This window comes from Spermophilus citellus (assembly GCF_964194105.1).
Source record: "Spermophilus citellus genome assembly, chromosome: 2".
NCBI classification, from domain to species: domain Eukaryota; kingdom Metazoa; phylum Chordata; class Mammalia; order Rodentia; family Sciuridae; genus Spermophilus; species Spermophilus citellus.
The window spans coordinates 240408889-240432303 of record NC_138183.1 but is presented as its reverse complement, the minus strand read 5'-3'; the positions used below and the strand labels follow the sequence as shown (position 1 = coordinate 240432303).

At 33.1% G+C, this 23415-nt stretch overlaps 2 protein-coding genes across 2 annotated transcripts; one reads left to right on the top strand and one right to left on the bottom strand.

The window, feature by feature from the left end:
* Nucleotides 1-14708: 14708 nt before the first annotated feature.
* On the top strand, nucleotides 14709-15677 carry LOC308641831 (olfactory receptor 4P4-like; the record flags this gene model as incomplete). The annotated part of the gene is made up of 1 exon (XM_081280417.1): nucleotides 14709-15677. One exon carries the CDS (start codon nucleotides 14709-14711, stop codon nucleotides 15675-15677), a length of 969 nt encoding a protein of 322 aa, XP_081136543.1.
* A 5885-nt stretch (nucleotides 15678-21562) lies between these two features.
* Nucleotides 21563-22495, bottom strand: LOC308639059 (olfactory receptor 4C11-like; the record flags this gene model as incomplete). Its single annotated transcript, XM_081277028.1, has 1 exon — nucleotides 21563-22495. One exon carries the CDS (start codon nucleotides 22493-22495, stop codon nucleotides 21563-21565), a length of 933 nt encoding a protein of 310 aa, XP_081133154.1.
* Between the last annotated feature and the right edge of the window lie 920 nt (nucleotides 22496-23415).

Sequence of the window (23415 nt, the reverse complement as noted above, 5' to 3'; positions counted from 1 at the left end):
GTGATAAAGAAGCAATACCATGTGGGCAGTTGTAATACAATGTAATGTGTTTAATGACAGTGGTGTATAAACAGGTAGTGGGATTGCTTGAAAGAAATAACTCCTGGAATCAGTGGAACTAAAATTTATTGACAGTATATCTTAATCTATTTAGCTGACAGTATGCAAATAAAAAGATGATGAAAATATGTATAAATATTAGCATAAAGGTAAAAATCCTTATAAAAATACAAATCTTTTAAAAGCATGGTGCCAACGAACCAAACTAAATGTTGAAAAGCTATGCACCTATTTATGTGGCATACACATGCATATACTGTAAAATAATAATTTATATGAAAAAATGTTACACAGGTAAAACAAAATATGTGAATTATATTAATATATTTAATGGCAATGTTAAATTCAACAGGGATATGGATATATATATATATATATATATATATATATATGAAGATTTATAAACAAAAGACTCAGTAAAGTTAAAATTACACAGCTAGCAGAGAAAATATTCTCAATTGTTGAATGCTTTGAAATCTGGTATGACTTTATATATAATCCAGCAAATGATCAATGTTGGTAAATTTTCTACAGAAACTGCAAAATATGTATGTGTTGCTTTTGTTGGGTGCCATATAAGTTAATTAGGACAAATGTGTTAACATGCCATTTGAAACTTCTATAAAATTGAATTTTGTTATTTGTTTTATTCATCAATGGAAGAAATATGTTTAAGTCTCATATAGCAATAAAAAGCTTGAGTATTTCTGGTTTTTTTGTTTGTTTGTTTATATTTTTGAAAGGTCTTTTAATAGGTGCATGGAAGTTTGAGTTGCTGTCTCCTCCTTGTAAGTAGACTTTTTCATCATTTTCAAATAATCATTTTTTCCTTTAACAATTTATTGAATAGTAATGCCATATGATTAGAGCTGAATGATATTTCTAGTAAAGTTTAATTTTTTATATATATTTTACCTTATCTCCAATAGATATAAATATTCTTATAGCTGAGAAAATTTACTCAAGATTTTTATCCCACAAAAATACTTAAGTTTCTTTACCAAAATATATGGCCCAAAGATTTTATAATGATACCTGCAAACTAACTAAGCATGAGAGACATTAAATAAATAAAGCCTTAAACAACTCTCAAAATCTTTATACAAAAAAAAAAAAACATAATTTATTCAAGCAGTGAATAACCATTAGGAATGAGTGAAAACTGCAGAGAACAGACAGAGAAATGCCACACATATAAAACTGAACAATGAACCCAAGTGCAAAAAAAATAGTATTCTCTATAATTGATTTAATATGAAATTCAAAACAGGCAAATATAGCAGTGTTATAAATTGAGATAGTAATTTCAATTCCATGAGGGAAGACTGGCAATTAATAGAACAAAGTATGCTTCTGCGTTTTGATGTCCCTCTTGACTTGTATACTGGTTACACAGCTGATCTCTGGCTGTGAAAACTCATGGAACTGTTTGTGCATATTTCTTTAGGCATATTAATTTTAGTTAGGTTAAAATTGGATAAAGATATTTGTTAGAGTCTGTAAACAAGTCAGGATGGTGCCTGGCATTTTGCCAGAGGGAGTGGTTTGTGAAGTAACACCAGCGAGCCATTAAGTGTGGAGATTCCTTATTGGTTGACTGCTGTATCTATTTTATGTTAATTAAGATAAGCTGTGTGGAATGTATAAATACCGCTCCTGCCCTACAATAAACTGCTCCTATTCCTGCTGTATCAATGTACAGAAGTTGTTCGTCACCCCCCGGTTATTTTGTTGCAGCCGGACTGTGGCAGATATTTGATGAAGGCAAATACCAACACATAAGATGAGAAAATTGTGACTTACAAAAAAGGAAAATGCAGACCATAAAGATACAAGTGTATTAAATCAACAAATACTTTACATTACATAGGATAGTATTCATAATGAAGTTATGACAGTTTCTAATGTTTATGCAGCCAAGGATATAGCAACAATTTTCTTAAAGTAGAAAATATAGGGGATAAACTGAGAAATAAGCATGCACTCTTAATTCAAGACAAAAGAAAATGAACGTTTGCTAACTAGGAATACAATCCTAATCAATGCATAATGTGTAACACAACTTAAGCCTATCAAGGAATACAGTTTTCTCAAATGCATATGTGGACTCACAAAAATTGACTATACTTTTGCACATAAGTACAAAAATTACAAATTCAGCAAAAATGACAGATATGTAGTTTCTCTGAACTCTATTAATTAAAACTATGAATTAATAGCAATGTCTTGTTAAACAAAAAGCATTCCATTTAAAAATGTAAAACATTGTTATTAAAAACAATAAAGAAATATTAGAGTTTACACAAGCAAAATTAAAATGGGAGATGTGGTATCTATCAGAAGACATTCTATGTCCATGTGCTAAAAATAAAAGATAAAGTTTTCACATAAGAGGCCTTTAAAAAGGCCTTAAAATCATGATAACAATTAAGATATAATTTCTTTGTTATCTTTCCTCCATAAAACCTTTCAAACAAATTAAAAACAATAAATGAATCCAAGTTTTTACACCCATGAAACAGAGGGACTTGGGAAGTGAAAACTTGCCTACACGTAAATAAATATTTGTAAAAACAAAATGTAAAGAAATTAATCTTACATAGAACTACCATAATTTGAAGTGTAAAGAGTAGAGAAGTCTGTAGAGACAATTCAGAAGTAAGGAAAATGGAGAATCTTCTAGTGATACTAAATGGTAAAATTGATAAGAAAGATTTACTTACTTATAACAAAAAAAAATTGAAAACAACTTCAGAGCCTTTGGAACACAGCTTTCATAGAACAAGAAAACTAGCAATTGCTGGAATGGCAGTGAAAAACTTGGGGAATTTCTTTTAGGGGGAAGAAGAAAGGGAGAAAGAAGACAGGGCCCTCCAGAGTTGAAATGTCAAGAGAAGGATGAGGAGATTAGGTTGCTCTAAAAACAAGGTGGAAATAACATAGATACTAAGTACATTAAGCCCTACAACAAGTATGGATTGATGTGTTCATTTATTTGGGTATAAATATTAAACATACATGTATATATAGATATAAACTGTAGACACAGATATATATAGATACACAGGTAGGTATATGCAGACCTATATAGGGGATCTATATGCATCTAACCATCTGTATTGATGTTTATAATCAGGTAGGCAGGCTTCATTTTCCTTGTACCTTTTACAAGACTAGACACTTTTCTAGAACTCAAATTATTATTCTCAGCTCCTATTACTCAACAAACCTCCACTTTCCATTCCTATTTTAAAGAATAGAAGTGTAAGGGTTCTGTGTTTGGGATTGGGGTTTCTGATGGCTTCATGATTGTGGCATGCTTTGTGGCTTAGAAGTTTCTGGGCAAAGACAGAGAATGCCTGGCTGCCTGGTTGTTGTAGCAATACTCTGCATGAGGAGGCTCCATGCTAGAGTCTTTTCAGCCTTGACCTTGATCTCAGGCACACAGCTCCTGGGAATAATAAACCTGTCTGATTAGACAACCACAATGTTTCACCCAGCTTTGTTGTGCCTGAACCTCTCCACCTAACATTGACTTTAAACCATTGACTTTCAGGAGAGCTATGCAAAGCTCCTAACATTGCACATTGCAACTATAGTATGTAACTGAGGAATAAGCTGCATAATGTTGCTAACTCTGTAAACTGCCTAATGATACAATGAACAATAATGCCCAACTGATGACAATGACCTAATGCAACCTATTGATATAAATAAAACTGGCATTTTGATCATTCTGCTATTTTGCCATTCTTCCTCTATATCTTGTCTCTGTGTCTCTTTTTATTTTTCTTACATAGAGGAACAAAATTGTTTTTATTACAATTAACATCTTAAATATTTTATCTAATCTTATGTCTATCTTCATATAATAAAAATATTTAAAATAATTTGATTCCCTCAATATTTCAAATTTATTTGTTGTAGATACACATAGTAATATTTTTTTTTTCATTTTTGTATGGTGTATTTTTTAGATTTTTTCATCTTCTTTCTTTAATTGCTTTTTTTAAAAAAAAAATAGTGGAATGCATCACAATTCTTATTACACACATAGAACACAATTTTTCATATCTCTGTGTGTATATAAAGTATGTTCACACCAATTCATGTCTTCATACATGTACTTTGAATAATAATGTCTATCATATTCCACCATCATTGCTAACCCCCTGCCCTCTCCACTTCCCTCCCATCCCTCCGCCCTAACTAGAGTTTGTCTATTCCTCCCATGCTCCCTTCTCCCCACACCACTATGAGTCAGTCACCTTATATCCAAGAAACATTCGCCATTTGTTTTTTGGGTTTGGGGATTGGCTAACTTCACTTAGCATTATCTTCTCCAACTGCATTCATTTACCTATAAATGCCATGATTTTATTCTCTTTTATTGCTGTGTAATATTCTATCGGGTATATATGCCACATTGGGTATAGATGCCACATTTTTTAATCCATTCATCTACTGAAGGGCATTTATGTTGGTTGTACAGTTTAGCTATTGTGATATGTGCTGCTATCAACATTGATGTGGCTGTGTCCCTATAGTATGCTGTTTTTAAGTCCTTGGGGTATAAATCAAGGAGAGGGATAGCTGGGTCAAATGGTGGTTCCATTCCAAGTTTTCCAAGGAATCTCCTTACTGCTTTCTGTATTGGCTCCACCAATTTGCAGTCCCTAGAAGACCCAAAAAACTCCACTAGAAAACTTCTAGAACTAGTAAATGAATTCAGCAAAGTAGTAGTTTATAAAACCAACACCCATAAATCAAAGGCATTTCAGCATATCAGTAACAAATCCTCTGAGAGGGTAATGAGGAAAATTATCACACTTACAATATCGTAAATAAATAAATAAGTAAGTAAGTAAATAAATAAATAAATTAAATATTTGGGAATCAACTTAACAAAAGAGCTGAAATATCTATACAATGAAAACTATAGAACCATAAAGAAAGAAATCAAAGAAGACCTTAAAAGATGGAAAGAGTAACTGAATTTCTTATGTGTGTTCATAAATAATAAATCATCTCTATTTGGTAGAAAAATAACTTGAAAAAGTTTGTGAACAGGTTGTTGGTTTTATTTCACAGGTATGTAATATTGATCATAATAAGTAAAGTTCTTACCAAGCCAACAAAAGAAAGAGAACAACTTTTAAGTTTTGTGTTCAGTAATCTCACAGCTTTAGCTAATAGTATAGTAAGATAGTATCTTAGCAAAAATACAATATTTTCTTAATTTTCCCATAATTGTAGTATTTGAAGTTCTTTATTAAAATTTAAAAGAATCCACTTTATTGAATTTTGTACTCACATAGTTGCCTATCAAATTTTATATTTAATAAGAAGACATTATGTAGAAAGAAATCTATTTTTCAACATAAGTTAACATTTAAATAGATTACAGGAAGATGCCCACACCATACATGAGAAGATAAAAACATGAATCTTATCTCAGAATATTGTAAATTCTGACCAGTTATTTTTTATATTACCAACACCAACTTTTTCTTTGTGAGTCAGGTATTTATTTCAATAATGAAAAATATACTAATATAGGGTGGAAACAAATTGAAAATTCAGGGAAAAAGCAAAGTCATTTCACTTTTAGTTAAGATGTTTTAAAACAACCATCTATGTACAATGTTAGGAACAAGTCTGTTAAAACAGGAACATAGCATCTCATCCAGCCCAGGATCCATATAAAATACAATCCATACAAAAGTCTGGGTATTTTCTCAGTATCAACTAATAAGAAAAATGAATTTTCATGAGATGCATGCATAAAAGGCTGTGTTTTTTATTTCATTAAGAATCACAAACCTTTCAAGTCTCAGAGAAAAATCAAAATAGACTGTATATATAAGAATATAATTCCAATTTTCTTAAAATTTTATATATTATGTATGTATTTAATATATAGCCATATACAAATGTAAAATACATATATAATATAAAACCATATACACATGTAAAATTCCTTGAATTCAAGGGTGGTTTGACATTAAAAATTAAGCAGTGTAATACACCAAGTTAATATGACTGAGGAAAAATATTACACAGATTATTAACATTGGCACAGAAAAGAAATTTTGAAAAACCAACACTATTCCCATAAAAAAACACTTGAAATCTTGGCAGAGAAGGGAACTTCTTTATCATGATGAAGAGGATTTAGGAAAAACCCAATACTAACATTAAATCTAGTACTGAGAGACTGAAAAATTTATACCCAGGATCATGAAAAAAGCAAGTATGTCCCCACTCATCATTACTATTCAGTACTTTGCTGAAAGCACTAGTTAGAACAATTAGACTAATAATAAAAAAGACATTTAATATTAGAAGAAATAACTAAAACTATATCTATTCACTGACATGTTTTCTTCAAAAAATATTCAGTAAGAAGGACACCAGACTAATAAACAAATTCAGCAAAGCTGCAAGACACAAGATCAAAGCATAAAAGCCAATTTTTTTTCTCTACTACAGAATGAACAATTTAATATGGATGTAAAGAAAGAAATTACATTTCTAGTAGCACATAAAAATACAAATCTTAAGAAGAGATTTCATTATGTAGGTTAAATATTTTACATTGAAAAGTTTGTGAAGAAGAGATTTCACTAAGTAGGTTAAATATTTTACATTGAAAAGCACAAAACTTTACTGAAATTAAAGAACATAAATAAATGTAAATAGACACAATTGTGAAGAATTAGAAGACATAAAAATGTTAAGTTTTCAATATTACCTAAAGCAACCCACGGATTCGTTATAATCCCACTCAAAGTTCTAACATGCATTTTTTCCATTTCTTTGTTTATTTAGTGGCACTGAGTATTGAACACAAGGCCTCATGCATGCCAGGCATGCACCCTATATCTGAGCCACATTTTCAGTCCCCCAACATTAATTTTTTAAACAGAGAAACTGGTTATTCGTATTATTTGAAATTGCAAGGGCCTATATAGAGAAAATAATTCTGGAAAAGAAATAAAATTGAAGAACTTGCAATCACAAAATTTAAACCTTACAACAAAACTCCATAATGATGCATAAATGTGATTGACATTAGATTAGATGTATAGACCAATTAAATATATTTTAGAGACCAGATATAAACATCCACCTTCCCCCAACATATCCAATTCATTTTTGAAAAGTGTGGGAATTCTTTTCAATGAAAAATAATACACTCTTCAAAAATTAATGCTTAACAATTACATTTGCAAATAGGATTGATGTTAGATCCCTATATGACACCATGCAAAATAATAAACTAAAAATGGATTGATAAACTAAAATATCTAAAGTTATAAAAATAATAGAAGAATATATAGGGCTAAATCTTTATGGTTTTTAATTGGACAATGAATTCCCTAACACTTAGTGTAAGAGCCTCAAAAATATATACATAAATTGGACTTGATAGAAAATAAAAATCCCTTTTTGCATTAAGGAACACTATTAAAGAATGAAAATGTGTCCTACAGAGGGTGGTAAGCTATTTGCAAATGATATATCTGGTAATTAACTAATGTCAAGGACATGTAAAAATTTATGGAACTCAACACAAAGGACCAACAATCTCATTTAAATATAATTAAAAGACCTGAAGACTTTTCTTCAAAAATGATATAGAAATGGTCAGTAGCACATGAAAAAATTTTAGTGTCATCAGTTATTAGGGAAATGAAAACCAAAACCACAATAAAATAACATTATATGATTACTTGAATGATTATTAAAAACTTTAAACATATACACACATCAAAAATAGTTTTGGTGAGGATATAAATATTTAAACTTTTCTGGTCATGCAGCACCAGAGAAAACAGTTTAGTAAATTTTTAAAAAATTAAACATACAGCTTTTATATGTTCATAATTATATACTTCAAATAGTTAAAATCAGAAATTCAAATAGATAATGGTATACCAATATTCATTGTGGTATTAGTCAAAAAGTGAAATCAACCATAGTGTCTATCAACAGAGAATGGATAATATGGTGGAGATATACAATGGAATATTATTAAATCAATACAAGGAATGAAGTTTTGATAACAACTTCAACATAGAAAACATCAAGGGTGCTAAAAACATATTGGAGAAAAGATAGCTTCTTCAACAAATGGTGCTTGTAAAAGTGGAAGTCCATAGGTAGTACAATAAAATTTAACCCCTATCTTTCACCCTGAACAAAAGTCAAATCAAAGTGGATCAAGAACCTAGGAATTAGACCAGACCCCCTGAATCTGCTAGAAGGAAATGTAGGCACAAAACTCCAACATATTGGCTCAGGAACTGACTCCTTAACAAAACTCCCAAAGCACAAGAAGTAAAAAAAAAAAAAAAAAAAAAAAAAAAAAAAAAAAAAAATATATATATATATATATATATATATATATATATATATATATATAAAAGGAATGTCATCAAATTAAAAGCTTCTTCACAGCCATGGGCACAATCAAGAGCATGAAGAGTGATCCTTCAGATTGGGACAAAAATCTTTGCCATCTGTTCCTCAAATAGGGCATTAAAAACTGGGAAAGAATTCAAAAGATTTTTTTTTTTAAAGAAAGAGTGAGAGAGGAGAGAGAGTGAGAGAGGAGAGAGAGAGAGAGAATTTTTAATATTTATTTTTTAGTTCTCGGCGGACACAACATCTTTGTTGGTATGTGGTGCTGAGGATCGAACCCGGGCCGCACGCATGCCAGGCGAGCGCGCTACCTACCGCTTGAGCCACATCCCCAGCCCGAATTCAAAAGATTTGACAGAAAAAAAATAATAACCCAATCAATAAATGGGCAAAACAACTAAACATTCACTTCTCACAGAAGAAATAGAAAAGGTCAATTAATATATGAAATAATGTTCAACATCTCTAGCAATCAGATAAATGCAAATCAAAACTACACTGAGATTGAATCTCACTCGAATCAGAATGACAATTATCAAGATTACAAGTAATAGAAAATGTTGGTGAAGATGTGAGGAAAAATGTACACTCATACATTGCTGGTTGGACTGCAAATTTGTGCAAACACTCTTGAAAGCAGTATGGAGTTTCTTTAGAAAATTTGGCCTGGAACTACTATTTTACTCAGTTATCCCAATTCTTTGTATATACACAAAGAACTTAAAATCAGCATACTACAATGTATATAGCAGCATAATTCACAATAGCCAAGCCATGAAGCCAATGTAGATGTCCTTTAGCAGATGAATAAAGAAAATGTGGCATATGTACACAATGGAGTATTACTCAATATAAAGAAGAATGAAATTATGGCATTGGCCTGTAAATGAATGGAATCTGAAACTTTCATTTTAACTGAAATAAGCCAATCTCAAAAAACAAAAGGTTGAATGTTCTCTCTGATATGTAGGGGAGCAGGGGAAAGGGAATGGAATGAGAATGGGAAAGACAGTACAATGAATTAGACATAACTTTCCTATATACATATAGAATATACTGCAGTGAATCTCAATATCATGAAAATCCATAAGAAATTAATTAAAAAAATAACATGGGTAAATGACAGAGTAATCAATAGAGAGAAGGGAGGAGGGTGGGGAGAGATAAATGGAAGGAGAGATACTGGGATTGAATTAGAACAAGATATATTTCCTGCTATAATAATGATGTCTAAATGGATTATACTATCATGTGTAAATAAAAAGAACCAATAAATTAAAAAAATAAAACACTTTACAAATTATAGTTTTTGGTATACAAAGAAGTAAATATTTTATGATTTCTCTTATATGAAAAATAAAAAATAAGCAAATTCATAGAAATAGGGAGCAGATCAGAGGTTACTAGCAGTAGAAAAAATGGGGAAAACTATTAAATAGTTACAGTGCTTCCCTTTGGGGTGAGAAAAAAAGTTTTTCAACTACATAATGGCGACGATTGATTGCTTAATTGTGTATATGCAATTTATGCCAGTAATATGTACACTATATAACTGAAGTGAAGAGAGAGCAAATTCAAAGTATGTAACATATGGGATTAGGAGAAAATGCTTTTAGATTCCATTCTGAGGAGTACATCATGAGAAAAAAAAAGAAATAATATCAAAACAAACTAGGCTCAGCCACAGAAAGAATAAAATCCTGGCATTTGTGACAGTTTGGATAGAACTAGAGACCATGCATTAAGTGAAATAAGCCAAGCAGAGAATGGCAAGTGCCACATGATCTCACACATATGTAGAGTTTAAAAAAGTTGTTTTAGTTTATGTTGAGAGAAGAATGGTGCTTACTTGAGTGTGGAGGGAAGGATTGGGAGAGGTGGATCAGTTTTGAGCAAGAAGTTCTGGCCTGCAGTTGCACAGGAGATGATTATAAACACTAATAATGCACAACATATTTCATATTTTATATAGAAGAAATATTTGAATGTTTTCACTGTAAAACATACACGCTGGAGGATACAGACATGTTTAATCTGATATAAACATTACATAATGTCTACATGTGTTGAAATATCACACTAAACCATAAATATATAATTTTTATGTGATAGATAAGAAATAGACTTCATTGAAATTAAAAAAAAAAGAAAAAAAAGACTTTGTCTATGTTTCATTAGAAGGATGAGGTTTATAGCTGAGTCCTTACATGAAATGTTAGCAGAAAAATGAATAGCCAAGAACATCAAGAAAAGGAGAATAGTAGATTGCATTAACTTTTTAAAAGTTGTATTAAATAATAAGAGATGCCTGCCAAGTATTAGGCATCCTTCACAAAAGATAAATTGAGACAGTGCTATTATTTTCTCTACATTTTTTAACAACTCAGTGCAGCTCATTCTATTTTTCTTCTCTTTTGCAAAGGGGTGAGCATTAGGTCCTTTCTTTCCAGAAAATCAGTTTTCTCCTTAGATACTTCAATAGCAAATGGAAGCTGATCTTATCTGTTTCTTGATATTCGTTAAGGGGGGGGTGATCTTGATTTATAGCAGTATTTTTAGACCTTAAACAAAGTATTTTTTTTTTTTTTTTTTTTTTTTTTTTTTTTTTTTTAGGAATGGTCACTTTCACCTTGGTCAAATTATCCCAGTGAGGATTTTCAGATTCACAGAGAGTGCAATAAATTTTTACAGGTTAAATATCTCCCAGGTAAAGCTGTTTGGAACTCAAACAGGAGTCATACACTGTTGTTTTCATTTTCCCCAGAGACTATGACAAATGAACTATTTGAAGAGGTTGAAGAGGGGTAAAAAATAGCTGCATATGGGAATGATGAAGACACCACTTCTTCCCTTGTTGAATGTTAAGATAAAACTGGAGCAGGACTCAAAACTGTTTTAGAAACAAACTGAACCACTTTTCCTTAGAAAACAGGTGAGTTCTGCCTTCAGGATTCCTAAGAATTACTTGAATAGTGAGGTATATTAATATTTGTTCCTTGAAATTATTACATGTTTCTGAAACTGTTATAATTGTGGGTCATTACACGTATCTGAGATTTTAAAAAATACCTGGTGAAACAGACATAGGGTTCATTTTATTTAAGTAATCCACACTTGATCATTTTCTGTAGACAAGTAAGAATTAAAGTTTTAGAATTTATTATTAAAGTAAAAATTTAATGATACTTTTGATGAATATTTTTTGAAAACTTTTAGGTACCATTTATGTGCAAGTAATTCTTGATATTTGGCCTCTTGATTGTATCATTAGGATTAGAAGACTTCATCATCATTAATAGAGAAGGAAACAACCTGAGGCTGTAGCTGTAAATTTATTCTGATGTGTTTGGAATGAAGGTAACAACCGTCATGCCAGCTGCTGGACCCCTCCTTACACATGGTCAGGCCTGAGGATATTCTTAAAGATCTACTTAAAAAAAAAAAAAAAAAAACAGTCCTAATGCATTTTTTTTTTTACTTAGCATATTACAGTTACACTTAATGGTGGGGTTCATTTTGATATAGTCACTCATGCAAGGAATATAGTTTTTTACATTTCAGTCCCCAGTACCTCCTCCCTGCCCCCCCCCCTTCTCCCTTCCCATTTCTCTCCCCCTCTTTCCTTCATCTCTTTATTGTTTTTATAAATGGTTACTTCACAGGGCTACATAAAGATGGGATTCTCACCTGCACAGAGCATAATTTGGTCCTCCTCATTCCAGTGCTCCTCCTCTTCACTCTCCCACCCCCTCCCCATCAACCCTGCTCTCCATTCCTCGGATCTCCTCTTCCATTCCATGGTGTGCCCCACCTTTTCTCCCCCTTATTTGGCTCCCACTTCTGCATCTGAGAGAAAAGGTCAACCCTGAACTTTCCGAGTCTGAGCTGCATCACTTAGCATGATGCTCCCCAGTTTCACCTACTTAGTGGCAATGCCATAATTTTGTTTTTCTTTATAACTGAGTAAAACTCCTTTGTGTAGCTATAGAGCATATTGTTTATTAAAAATCTACTTTAACACTTAACATTTATTTATTGTTTATTGGAAGTACACAAAAGGGATAGAGCATATATAAAATCACTGAGTTAGGAAGTTATACAGTCAGATGAGATTAAGATTGGTATGGTTACCCAAATAGTCCACTATTTTAAAAGATATCTCATTATAACAGGACATTATATGTTTTAAAAATATGAAAATGTAAAATTACTCTCATAGAATAAAATATTCTCTTAGTTTTCTATAGAATAACTAAAAATAGAGAATATAATACTTCAAGTAATCCCTGAACACAGATTAAAGTTTTGGATTCATGCAACACATGGATTTGTGTAATATTTATAAGTAAATTAAGTGATAGCTACTTTTAATATCCTCTGCTTTCTAAACTAGATTGAATATGTGATTATCACTTGTAAATAATTTTGTGTTTTGTTTGAAATATCAAAAACATAATCTGTATTATAAAATGTCCTGAGTTATTTTGTGGGGTAACTTTAACTTTAATATTTATTTTCCATTTTTGGCCTAAGAAGACACGGTGAGCATAGTGGCATTTCTCTTGGGATTTAAAGCACACTTTTGTCTACTACTTGATAAAAAGTCTCAGTGAAGTACAGTGATTAGGTCAAGAAGAATCTTAGCCTGTGGGTCAGGCAAAGGTCTGAGAAAAAGTGAATTGGTAAAATTCATTCAGCAAATTACATGTGAAAAAAGGACCACACAGAAATGAAAAATGTAACTTAGTTTTTCTAAATCAGAAGGTTGTTAACATTTTTAGTTAGAGTATGACTAAACTATTTTAAATTATTGGCATTCATTGTAAAAGCGTAAAGGCAATAGTTAATAGATTGAAATGTCTTATTTGAACACTATAAGAGCTCCCTCTTGACTGTGCCCGATAATACATGCCAAAAGGTAGTTTTGTCACAATTAACATTAACTTTCATACTCTGGAGGAATTATTTTTCTCTCGTTTTGTACACAAATTTGAATGATAACTTTACTGAAGGAGAAAAGTTATAGTACTAAAAGTGAAATTTAATATATATTAGTGCTTATAATTTCAGTGTTTTAAGTAGCTGAAGTATAGTATTGATGGTGTGATTGAGTGAATGATTAAAGATTGTTTCTCAATAGCTCTTCCTCAGCCAATTGATCACATCTGAAATTCTACCAAGAGTAGCTACGGATTTGTCCTAAGGTATTTTATAACAAGAGAAAAATTAGTAAACTTGGTTCTGCATTACTTAGTAACAGTGACAAGAAGGAGGTAAAAATAATGGAAAGATCATGAGAAAAGCCAGCCCAAGAGACAAAAACTAGTCATGTAGGGAGTGAACTGAGCATCCATGATCAGGATGGCTGACTAGAAAAAGCTGAAAAATTTATAGACATAAAGAAAAGAAGTAAATTTGTATAAGAGTGGGGTATGAGACATCAGGTAAGACTCTAGAATCCAAACTGAACCTGCTACTATTGTTCTCAAATACCTAGCTGAATGCAAAATATACAATTATTTTGAAAATGCTTTGGAAATGAAGATAATTTTCCTTTCTAATTGTGGCTTTAGTTGGATGTAAAGCATAGTTCTTTACTGAGACATTAAGTATACATGTAAGTTAAACACATTTGTAAATTAAGCAAAAGAGAAGCCATGCACATATTCCTCGTAGTCCCAAATATCCCAAAATTGTTGATTTTTTATGTAGGATACTTTCTCATAGGATATACAGCAGGGAGTTTCTCACTTAAAATATTATGTACATATTAGACTTCAAATATTTGTTTTTCTGTAGTATTTTAACTCAATGTTTTATTTTGTAGATGGTTTCTCAATAGCAAAAACAAAAGTTAATCTCTGATGTGATTTTTTTCCCACTAAAAGTGTCAATTCAACAGTCCTATTGGACTATAATATCATTAGGTTTCATAATACATGCTCTTATAAGTATCATTCTCCATTATTCTACAATGCTAGTCTTTATCCCATCTACCTAAGACATTTAGTAACAATATTTTCAATAAACTGACAATACAGAAAAGTCTTCATAATGTAGGAAAGTCTTCATAAATAAAAATAAAATTTCTTTAACCTTTAAATCATTTCCAGCATACTCTACTACAAATCAGAGGATGATATGATATATCAACATATTTCAATGCATTCAACAAGTCATCATTCATCTAATTATAGGTGACTACAATCTGCATCTGGATCATGGAATATAGAAATAACGTCACAGAATTTATTCTTTTAGGACTTTCTCAGAAAAAAGAATTAGAGATTCTCTGCTTTTTACTGTTTTTACTTTGTTACATTGCAATTTTGACTGGAAACCTGCTAATCATGATCTCCATCACCTGGAGTCCACTTATCAACCAGCCCATGTATTTCTTCCTGAGCTACCTGTCACTCTCAGATCTTTGCTACACCTCCACTGTTACCCCCAAGCTAATCGTGGACTCACTATCCACCAAGAAGTCCATTTCCTACACTGGCTGCATGACACAACTCTTTACCATGCACTTCTTTGGGGGCATCGAGGTCTTCATTCTCACAGGGATGGCCTACGACCGCTATGTGGCCATCTGCAAGCCCCTGCACTACACTGTCATCATGAGCAGACAGAAGTGTGATATCATTATTGCTGCCTCCTGTGCTGGGGGATTCCTCCACTCCTTTGGTCAGTTTCTCCTGGCCGTCTTCTTACCCTACTGTGGTCCCAATGAAATAGATCACTACTTCTGTGATGTGTATCCTTTGCTGAAACTGGCTTGCACTGACACAAGCAAAATTGGTTTCTTGGTCATCGCCAATTCTGGACTGATGGGCACTGTGATTTTTGTGGTCCTGCTGATATCTTATGCTGTGATCTTATGTACTGTCAGGTCTTACTCTGCAGAGAATCGCCGCAAAGCCCTCTCTACTTGCAGTTCACATATCACTGTGGTCGTCCTGTTTTTTGCCCCTTTACTGTTTATTTATATTCGACCAGCAACTACTTTACCAGAAGACAAAGTATTTGCCCTCTTTTATACTATCATTGCCCCCATGCTCAATCCTCTGATATACACACTAAGAAACACGGAGATGAAGAATGCCATAAAAAAATTATGGGGCCATATCATGGGAAGCAAAGAAAATAGACTGAAAGGCTTCCCTGCATTTCACCACACAGCTTCTTGAAAATGTTATTGCTACCTTGAAACCTTCAAAGTGCATAAGGCTTGCCTAATCATCTTCTACCTAGCAAGCATATATGTAGGATAATATTGGAGAAGTTATTTATTGTTTTCTGGATGTACGCAGGACTTGTCTCTGCTGTAACTTTTTTCGAGGTTTTCAGTACATATTGCCTTTACTCTATTTGATCTGTTGGCTCTGTGATTAATTTTTGTATTTGGCAATAGACCAGACAGTGTGCAACCCAAATTAATACTAAGGGTCCTTACAACCAGTATTGTGGATGATTGTATTCAATGAAGTCAGTTCTAGCCTCCAGAAGTAAATAAAAAACAACCAGAATTTGTAATTATACTCTCTTATACTCTAAGAATATTCTCAAAGATGTGGGACACAATATTTCCCCAAACACTCATGTTTTACTCTGATAATAACCAGCAGCATTCTTGAGATTCTTATGTTCCCAAGACCAAAGCTTTTTTCAAAGGCCCCAAGGAAACCTCTTGTTTTGTTCTAAGTCACTTCCTCTCCTCTTTCATATATAACTCAATTGCACCTATCTGCTAATTCTAGCATGATGCACTGTAGTGGTTGAGGGCACATTTCTGGTTACAGATCTGATTTCTAACCATCCAGATGGTGGACAACATGATATTTTAAAACAGAGAGGTATAATCATGGCACACCTTGCTTGATACACATATGTTATTTTATTGCCTCATGCTGTGCTTTGATCAGAAAAGATACCATTAAATGATGACTTTCCTGAGCATAAACTAGAGCACCTGCATTATTAAAATAAAGAAAGAAAGAAAGAAAGAAAGAAAGAAAGAAAGAAAGAAAGAAAGAAAGAAAGAAAGAAAGAAAGGAGCACTCACATGTTTTTACTAGGTTTCTGTTAGAGGTGAAATGAGCATTTTTCTCTTGGAGTGGCAAGCAGAAAATATCATCTGAACTGGATAAGTGCTGTGTTCTGTTTTGATTTTTTGCACGGTGAAAGTAAAATATTTTGCTCAGGACAATTGAATGTCACACTGGAAGAAATTCATGTAATATAAGACACGCCTCAGAGAAAAATTGGTTAGGCTTGTGGAGGAACTCAAAGTTCTTACAAAACTCGTGATATTTAATGAATGGCAAATAATTTATTTTCAGGCAAATACAGAATGAACACTAAATAAAATGGGAATGTTGGGAGTTGCTAAGATGCATGGAGCATATAAAAGCATAACACCATAATATCCTGAGACTCCTAAGTGGTCCCTAAGCAGCACATAAGCAAAGGGCAGCATCACAGCCCAGATGGGGAAGACTTCATTCTAGTGGACAAGAAGCATTTTGCCTCTTTAAGAAGTTGTACCTATATTTAAAAAATAAAATTTCAAAAGTAAAACAAATATTTCTATCTTATTCTTATTATTAGAATAAACATATTAAAGAGGGATTTTTAAAACATATGGAGCAAAAGTGTGAAGACAATAACAGCAATTTCTATCTTTAAGCAGTGTATTGGTACCCTGGAGCTCATCCCTTTCACCTCACAGGGGCATCTCCTCATCAGTTTCCCTGTCTTTGCTGGATCATTGATATATGCCTAAAAGCTGCAGGAATAATGAGCTGAGTCTTTGCAGTTTGGGAAATGTCTTAAGTAGTTCTTCCACTGAGGCTAGTCATACCTCACTGCCCTTGTGGAAAGTAAGTTATAATTCTGCAGACACAGACATTAATTAAGAGAAAATAATAGCAATGGTAATCAAGTATGTCCATAGAAATGCAGATTATTTCCTGGGGTGGTGGGGGTTTGGGAGAGAGGATGTCTATTGATTGTTCCCCTCTGTGTGTTTACCAATTATGTCCATTTTTTAGCCATTCTCAATTTCATTTTAGTAATTTCTTTTTTTTTTTTTTAAGAGAGAGTGAGAGAGGAGGGAGGGAGAGAGAGAGAGAGAGAGAGAGAGAGAGAATTTTTAATATTTATTTTTTAGTTCTCGGCGGACACAACATCTTTGTTGGTATGTGGTGCTAAGGATCGAACCCGGGCCGCACGCATGCCAGGCGAGTGCGCTACCGCTTGAGCCACATCCCCAGCCCTTTAGTAATTTCTTATCAGCCTAAAAATCTGTTGTACTTTGTGTTCTCTTTGAACTAACCATAGTATCTTGATTTCTACCTTAAATTTTGACTTAAATAAAATCTTCCATATATTTTATTTGTATAAGAACCATAACTTTGTCCTCTTTTTAAATGTACTCTCTGAATAAACTCTCTGAAACAAAACATCTTTTGTTCTTATGCCCCCTCCCCTCCTTCCTCACTTCTGATTTCTCCTCTTCTGTACTCACTGCATCTGATTTTTGTCATCCTGATTGTATTTTAAGGGGAAATCTTTCCCTCCACCATTACCTGTCCTAGGTGACTGAAGCTGCTCTTATGAAGGTAGTCAGCATCTTCCATCTTGATGAATTCAGGCTTTCACAAAAATTATCCCTCCTTTTTCCCTAAAGACATTTACATTTTCACTTGACCTTGGGGTCACATCATACTCTCTTAGTTTTCATGCTAATTATCCAAAAACCTTCTCTCAATTTCTTTTCTGGGTTTTTGATCACCTCATCATATTATCTATAATGGAATGTTGCAGAACACTGTTTTCTTTAAATTTTGGTTATTGATCACATGCACTCCCATGGTTTAAGGTGTTCCCAATGTAAGAGAACTCCAGAATTTCTCCAACTCAAGTACATGTGATGTGGCAGGTTCTTTGTGATTGTCAGGGATTAAACTTTTCAAGTCCAAAGATACATTTATGATAATCCAACTGTGTGACTTTAGACAAAATCCATATAATGTTCCAAGTATATGTGTTTATGTGTATGTGTGTTGTTATACATATAATCATATACAATTGATATAAGTATAATCATATATGTTGCTATAATAATTGCTCTCCTCATTAGGATTTCGGAGAACTCATGTGTGTTGTCCAGAAAAGTTAATCAGTTTGGCCAATTGAAATTGTATCTAAGCCTCTGACTTTGACATTAATATTTTCAAAACTTTTGCCACATTACCTGTCCACTTTTGACACAACGTTTGAATTAAGAGTTAAAGAAGGGTAGAGGCATTGATCCACCTGGGAGACTAAAAGAACTGGTTTAAAACATTACTCCTGCCAGGTGCTGTTGTGCACACCTGTAATTCCAGCTACCTGATAGGTTGAGGCAGAAGGACAGCAAGGTTGACGTCAGCCTCAGCAACTTAGCAGGACCCTCAGCAACTTAGCAAGATACTCAGCAACTTGATGAAACCTTGACTCAAAATTAAAAATTAAAAATACTGGGGATGCACCTCAGTGGTAAAGTGCCTCTGGGTTCAATCCAAAAAATACAAATAATTATAAATAATAAAATAAACATAATAGTAAATCAGGATAATAAATATAACTAAGACATGAATAAAAATAAAAACTTATTTCTGACAATTAGCAGGACAAACTGAAGAAATTTATACATTTTTCTGAACTTCAGATTTTCATTCATAATTTTCTAAAATGTTTTTCTAATGAGTTATGCATGACAATAGTATGTATTTTATTTTGATACATCATACTTAGTTATCCCAGTCCTCAGTTTATACCCAAAGGAAGATTTAGAAGGTCTATAAAGATTATTAATCTCTTTTTGCATGAGTTAACTTTAAAACAACCATTATTGGCAGAAAGACATGGTGAATAGTGGTATGAATTTTCAATTGAATTATAAGACACATTATTTTTCATTTATTTTTTGTTCTTTCTAGATGTATATGACAAGAGAATATATTTTGACATGATATACATACACAGAATAAAGTATAATTTGTTCCCCAATATTGTGGTTGTAGGTGATGTGCAGTTATATTGGTGGCATATTCTTATACAAGGATAGGAAAATTATGTCAGATTAATTTCACTCTTTCCTCTTCCCCCTCTCTTCCTTGTGTTCCCCTTTGTCTAATCCAGTAAACTACTATTCTTTCCCCCCTTTGTTGTAGGTTAAAATCCACTTATTAGAGACAATATTCTGCCTTTGGATTTTGGGGACTGGCTTATTCATTTAGCATGATTGACTCCAGATTCATCCATTTACCAGCAAATGCCATAATTTCATTCTTCTTTAAGGCCGAGTAATATTCTGTTGTGTATATACACCACATTATCTTTATTCGTTCATCTGTTGTAGGGCATACCTTGGCTATTGTGAATTGAGCTGCTATAAACATTGACTTGGATGCATCACTGTTGTATGCTGATTTAAAGTCTTTTGGTCATAAACTGGGGAGTATGATAACTGAGTTGAAAAAAAGCAGGAAATAATAATGAATTCATTTTGGTATAGTGGCAGACAAAGCAAAGAAAGTTCATGGTAAGTAGAAAAGTATGATAGGATCAGAACATGTGAAAGGTGTAATTTAAAATTCTGTAACATATAACAATTGCTGAAACACTACGAATATTAAATAGCTAATATGAAAATAAACAAATAAATCATAAAGCATATAATTTGGTAACAGTTGCTAAAAATGTGAAAATTCCCTGCACTAAAATCAATGAATATTTAAATTTGAGGGTATAATGCAGGGCCTATATCTCTAAGGTACAACTGTTCACCCATCTTCTTCCCCACTCTGAGCATGAAAATTCCAATGGAAATTTTAATTTGTGAAGCTGTGCAACACAACACAAAGACATAAAAAAGGACAAATAAAGAAAAAGGGACATATAATTACAAATGGAGAGATAAAGGGGCTTTGCACAACAGTAGAGGGTTCTCCCTGAGCCCATATTCTAGACACAAGTGCTGTATTTCTGAATGTCCATGGTAATTTCATCAACATCATTCACTTCAAAGAAAATAGGTCATATCACTTTGGGGTTCATGTCAGTTTCTACCTTTCTGCTCTTCAGTCTGAGAAAACATGTTGCATCTCTGTACTTCTGGTTTTGTATTTAGCTTTCACAATACCCCCTGTTCTACTTGCATTTACCTTTGATTTAGAGGGTTTTTACTACAAATGGTGAACACTAATTTTGTAAAACAAAACTTAATATCTCCAGGCTTTATGTAGTGGCTTTAAAAAAATCTAACAAATAATGTTTTGGTTAGTTTAACAAAGGTAAAAGAAATACATAGTTTAGAATAACCATATATAGTTTAGAATATGAAAAGAGCCTCTTACTTGAAAATATGGAACTTTCCAAAGAAAATCCAGTCATAAATGACATGGGCACTTTTGATACCATGAGCTAATTCCTTTGTCTGTGAGTATTCAAGAGGACACTTGCTACCTATTGGAAATGCCTTATAGAAGAAAGAAAAGATCCCAGTGAACTGTCTGCACTTTATTTATGTTTAATCACAATTTTTAACTGCTCTTATGATCTAAATGTTTTCTCATCAGATAAGAGTGAATATTGATGTGACTTGTAGGTCATGCTCACAAGTACCAGAATGGAACTCCCAGAGAGTCACACTAAAGTTGTCAGGGACATTAATAGTCAGAGGTCAAAACACAGAAAATGCTAAGGAAAGCAGGCACATGAATTTAGAATGTATAGAAGTAGCCAGGCCCTAGAACCACAGTGGCTGGAAAGGAAGAGAATCTGCAGGGAGAGAATAAATTCTATAACTACATGACTTAATTTCCACAACATCTCTGTAAGAAAAAAAAAAAAAAAAAGAAAGAAACCATGGAATCCATGTTGCTTTTCATCTAAAAAATATTAAGAACCCACAAACTTATATGAAAATACATATGATTCTCACAATCATCAGAAATAATCATATTTAATATTTGTACAGAATCACTCATATCCTAAACATGTATAAATATAAGATTGGACTCTCAACTCATCCCCTGCTTTCTGATGTAGTTTTAACGTGCCATAGATTTCTCATGGCGTTTTTCACCTCTGCATTCCTCAGTGTGTAGATGAGTGGGTTGAGGAAGGGTGTGCCAATGGTATAAAATACTGTCACCATCTTGTCCATGGGGAACGTGGTTGGGGGTCGTGTATATATGAATATACAGGGGACAAAGAACAAGACAACAACAATGATGTGAGACGTGCAAGTGGACAGTGCTTTTTTCCTCCCTTCTGCACTGTGGTTTCTCAGCGAACGTAGGATGACAACGTATGAGATCATTAAAATCGTTAAACTGACTAAGCAAATTGCCCCATTGTTAGTCACCAACAGCAGATTCGACAAATAAGTGTCCGTGCAGGCAAGTTTAAACAAGGGCTGCAGATCACAGCAGTAATGGTCAATCAAGTTGGGTCCACAGAAGGGCAATCTCAAGGCCAGGATAGTCTGAGAAATGGAATGCATAAAGGACCCTATCCAGGCAAGGACAATCAAGATGAGACACACCTGCCTCCTCATGATCCTTGGGTAATGCAAAGGCTTACAGATGGCCACATAGCGATCAGCGGCCATAAGGATGAGGACAAGGATCTCCATGCAGCCAAATAAATGCAGTGCAAAGATTTGTGTCATGCACTCATTGTAGGATATGACTTTCTTTGCAGAGAGAGCATCCACAATGAGTCTAGGGGCTGTGGATGTTGAATAGCAGGAATCAGCAAAGGACAGATAAAATAAGAAATAATACATGGGGCTTTCAAGTGTCCTGCTGGATTTAATGGTCACAATAACAAGTGTATTCCCCACTACAGTTCCAATGTAGAAAATTAAGATGATTAAAAACACCATTTTCTGCCTGAGAGGATCCTGTGTCAATCCTAGCAATATGAACTCAGTTATGTTACTATTTTGCCACATGGTTTCAGTTGATGTGAGGACATCACAGATTGGAAATAATCTGCAAAGGAAAAAAACCATAAAAAAGTACTAAATTTTGAAGTTAAATATATATTCTCAGTCATGAAACTACAATGGGTGTTTTCCATTAGAACCTCCAATAGGCGCCAATCATTTTTCATTTCAGGTAGTTTGTTTTTCTGGAAAATATAGAATCTCTAGAAACAATTTCATGCATTTACCAGATTGGATATGACAATGATTAAATAAGACATAGAAAATATAATGTAAAACAAATGCTTCATCAAGCAAATTAAACATTATGGGATTTTGCACGGATAGTAACTTTCCAAACAGAATGTGTTTCATTAGTCTTCAGCAAGGAGCTATCAATACTAGGATGATGCATTGCAAATCTAAAGAATGCTTAAGCTTGATTTACCTCAATAGACGTTCACATTATTTGAACCTGGTAGTCCCATTAAAATAATAGTTATAGAATAAGCATGTTGAATATGTTGAACATTCCAGTAATGATTGTTTAAACATTTAAATTGCATCTTTTAAAATTTAAGCATTCACACACACACACACACACACACACACAATGCGCACGCGTGCGCGCCAGAGAGACAGAGAGAGAGAGAGAGAGAGAGAGAGAGAGAGGTAGAAACAGAGATAATGAATCTACCTCAGTATGCTTTCACCTTACTTGAACCTATTAATGCAGTTTAATATATTTATTTAATATTATTCTGAACATTCAAAAATGACTTTCTACACATTTGAGATTACCTTCCTGAAGTTAAGAGAAGGAAAACAATAGAAACAATAAATAAAATTTTATGAATAAATAAGACAGTTGCTCTGGTCTATCAAAAGACTTAGTTTAATCTTTTGTTTAACTAAATCAATCACATTTTACTATACTGCTTAAAACA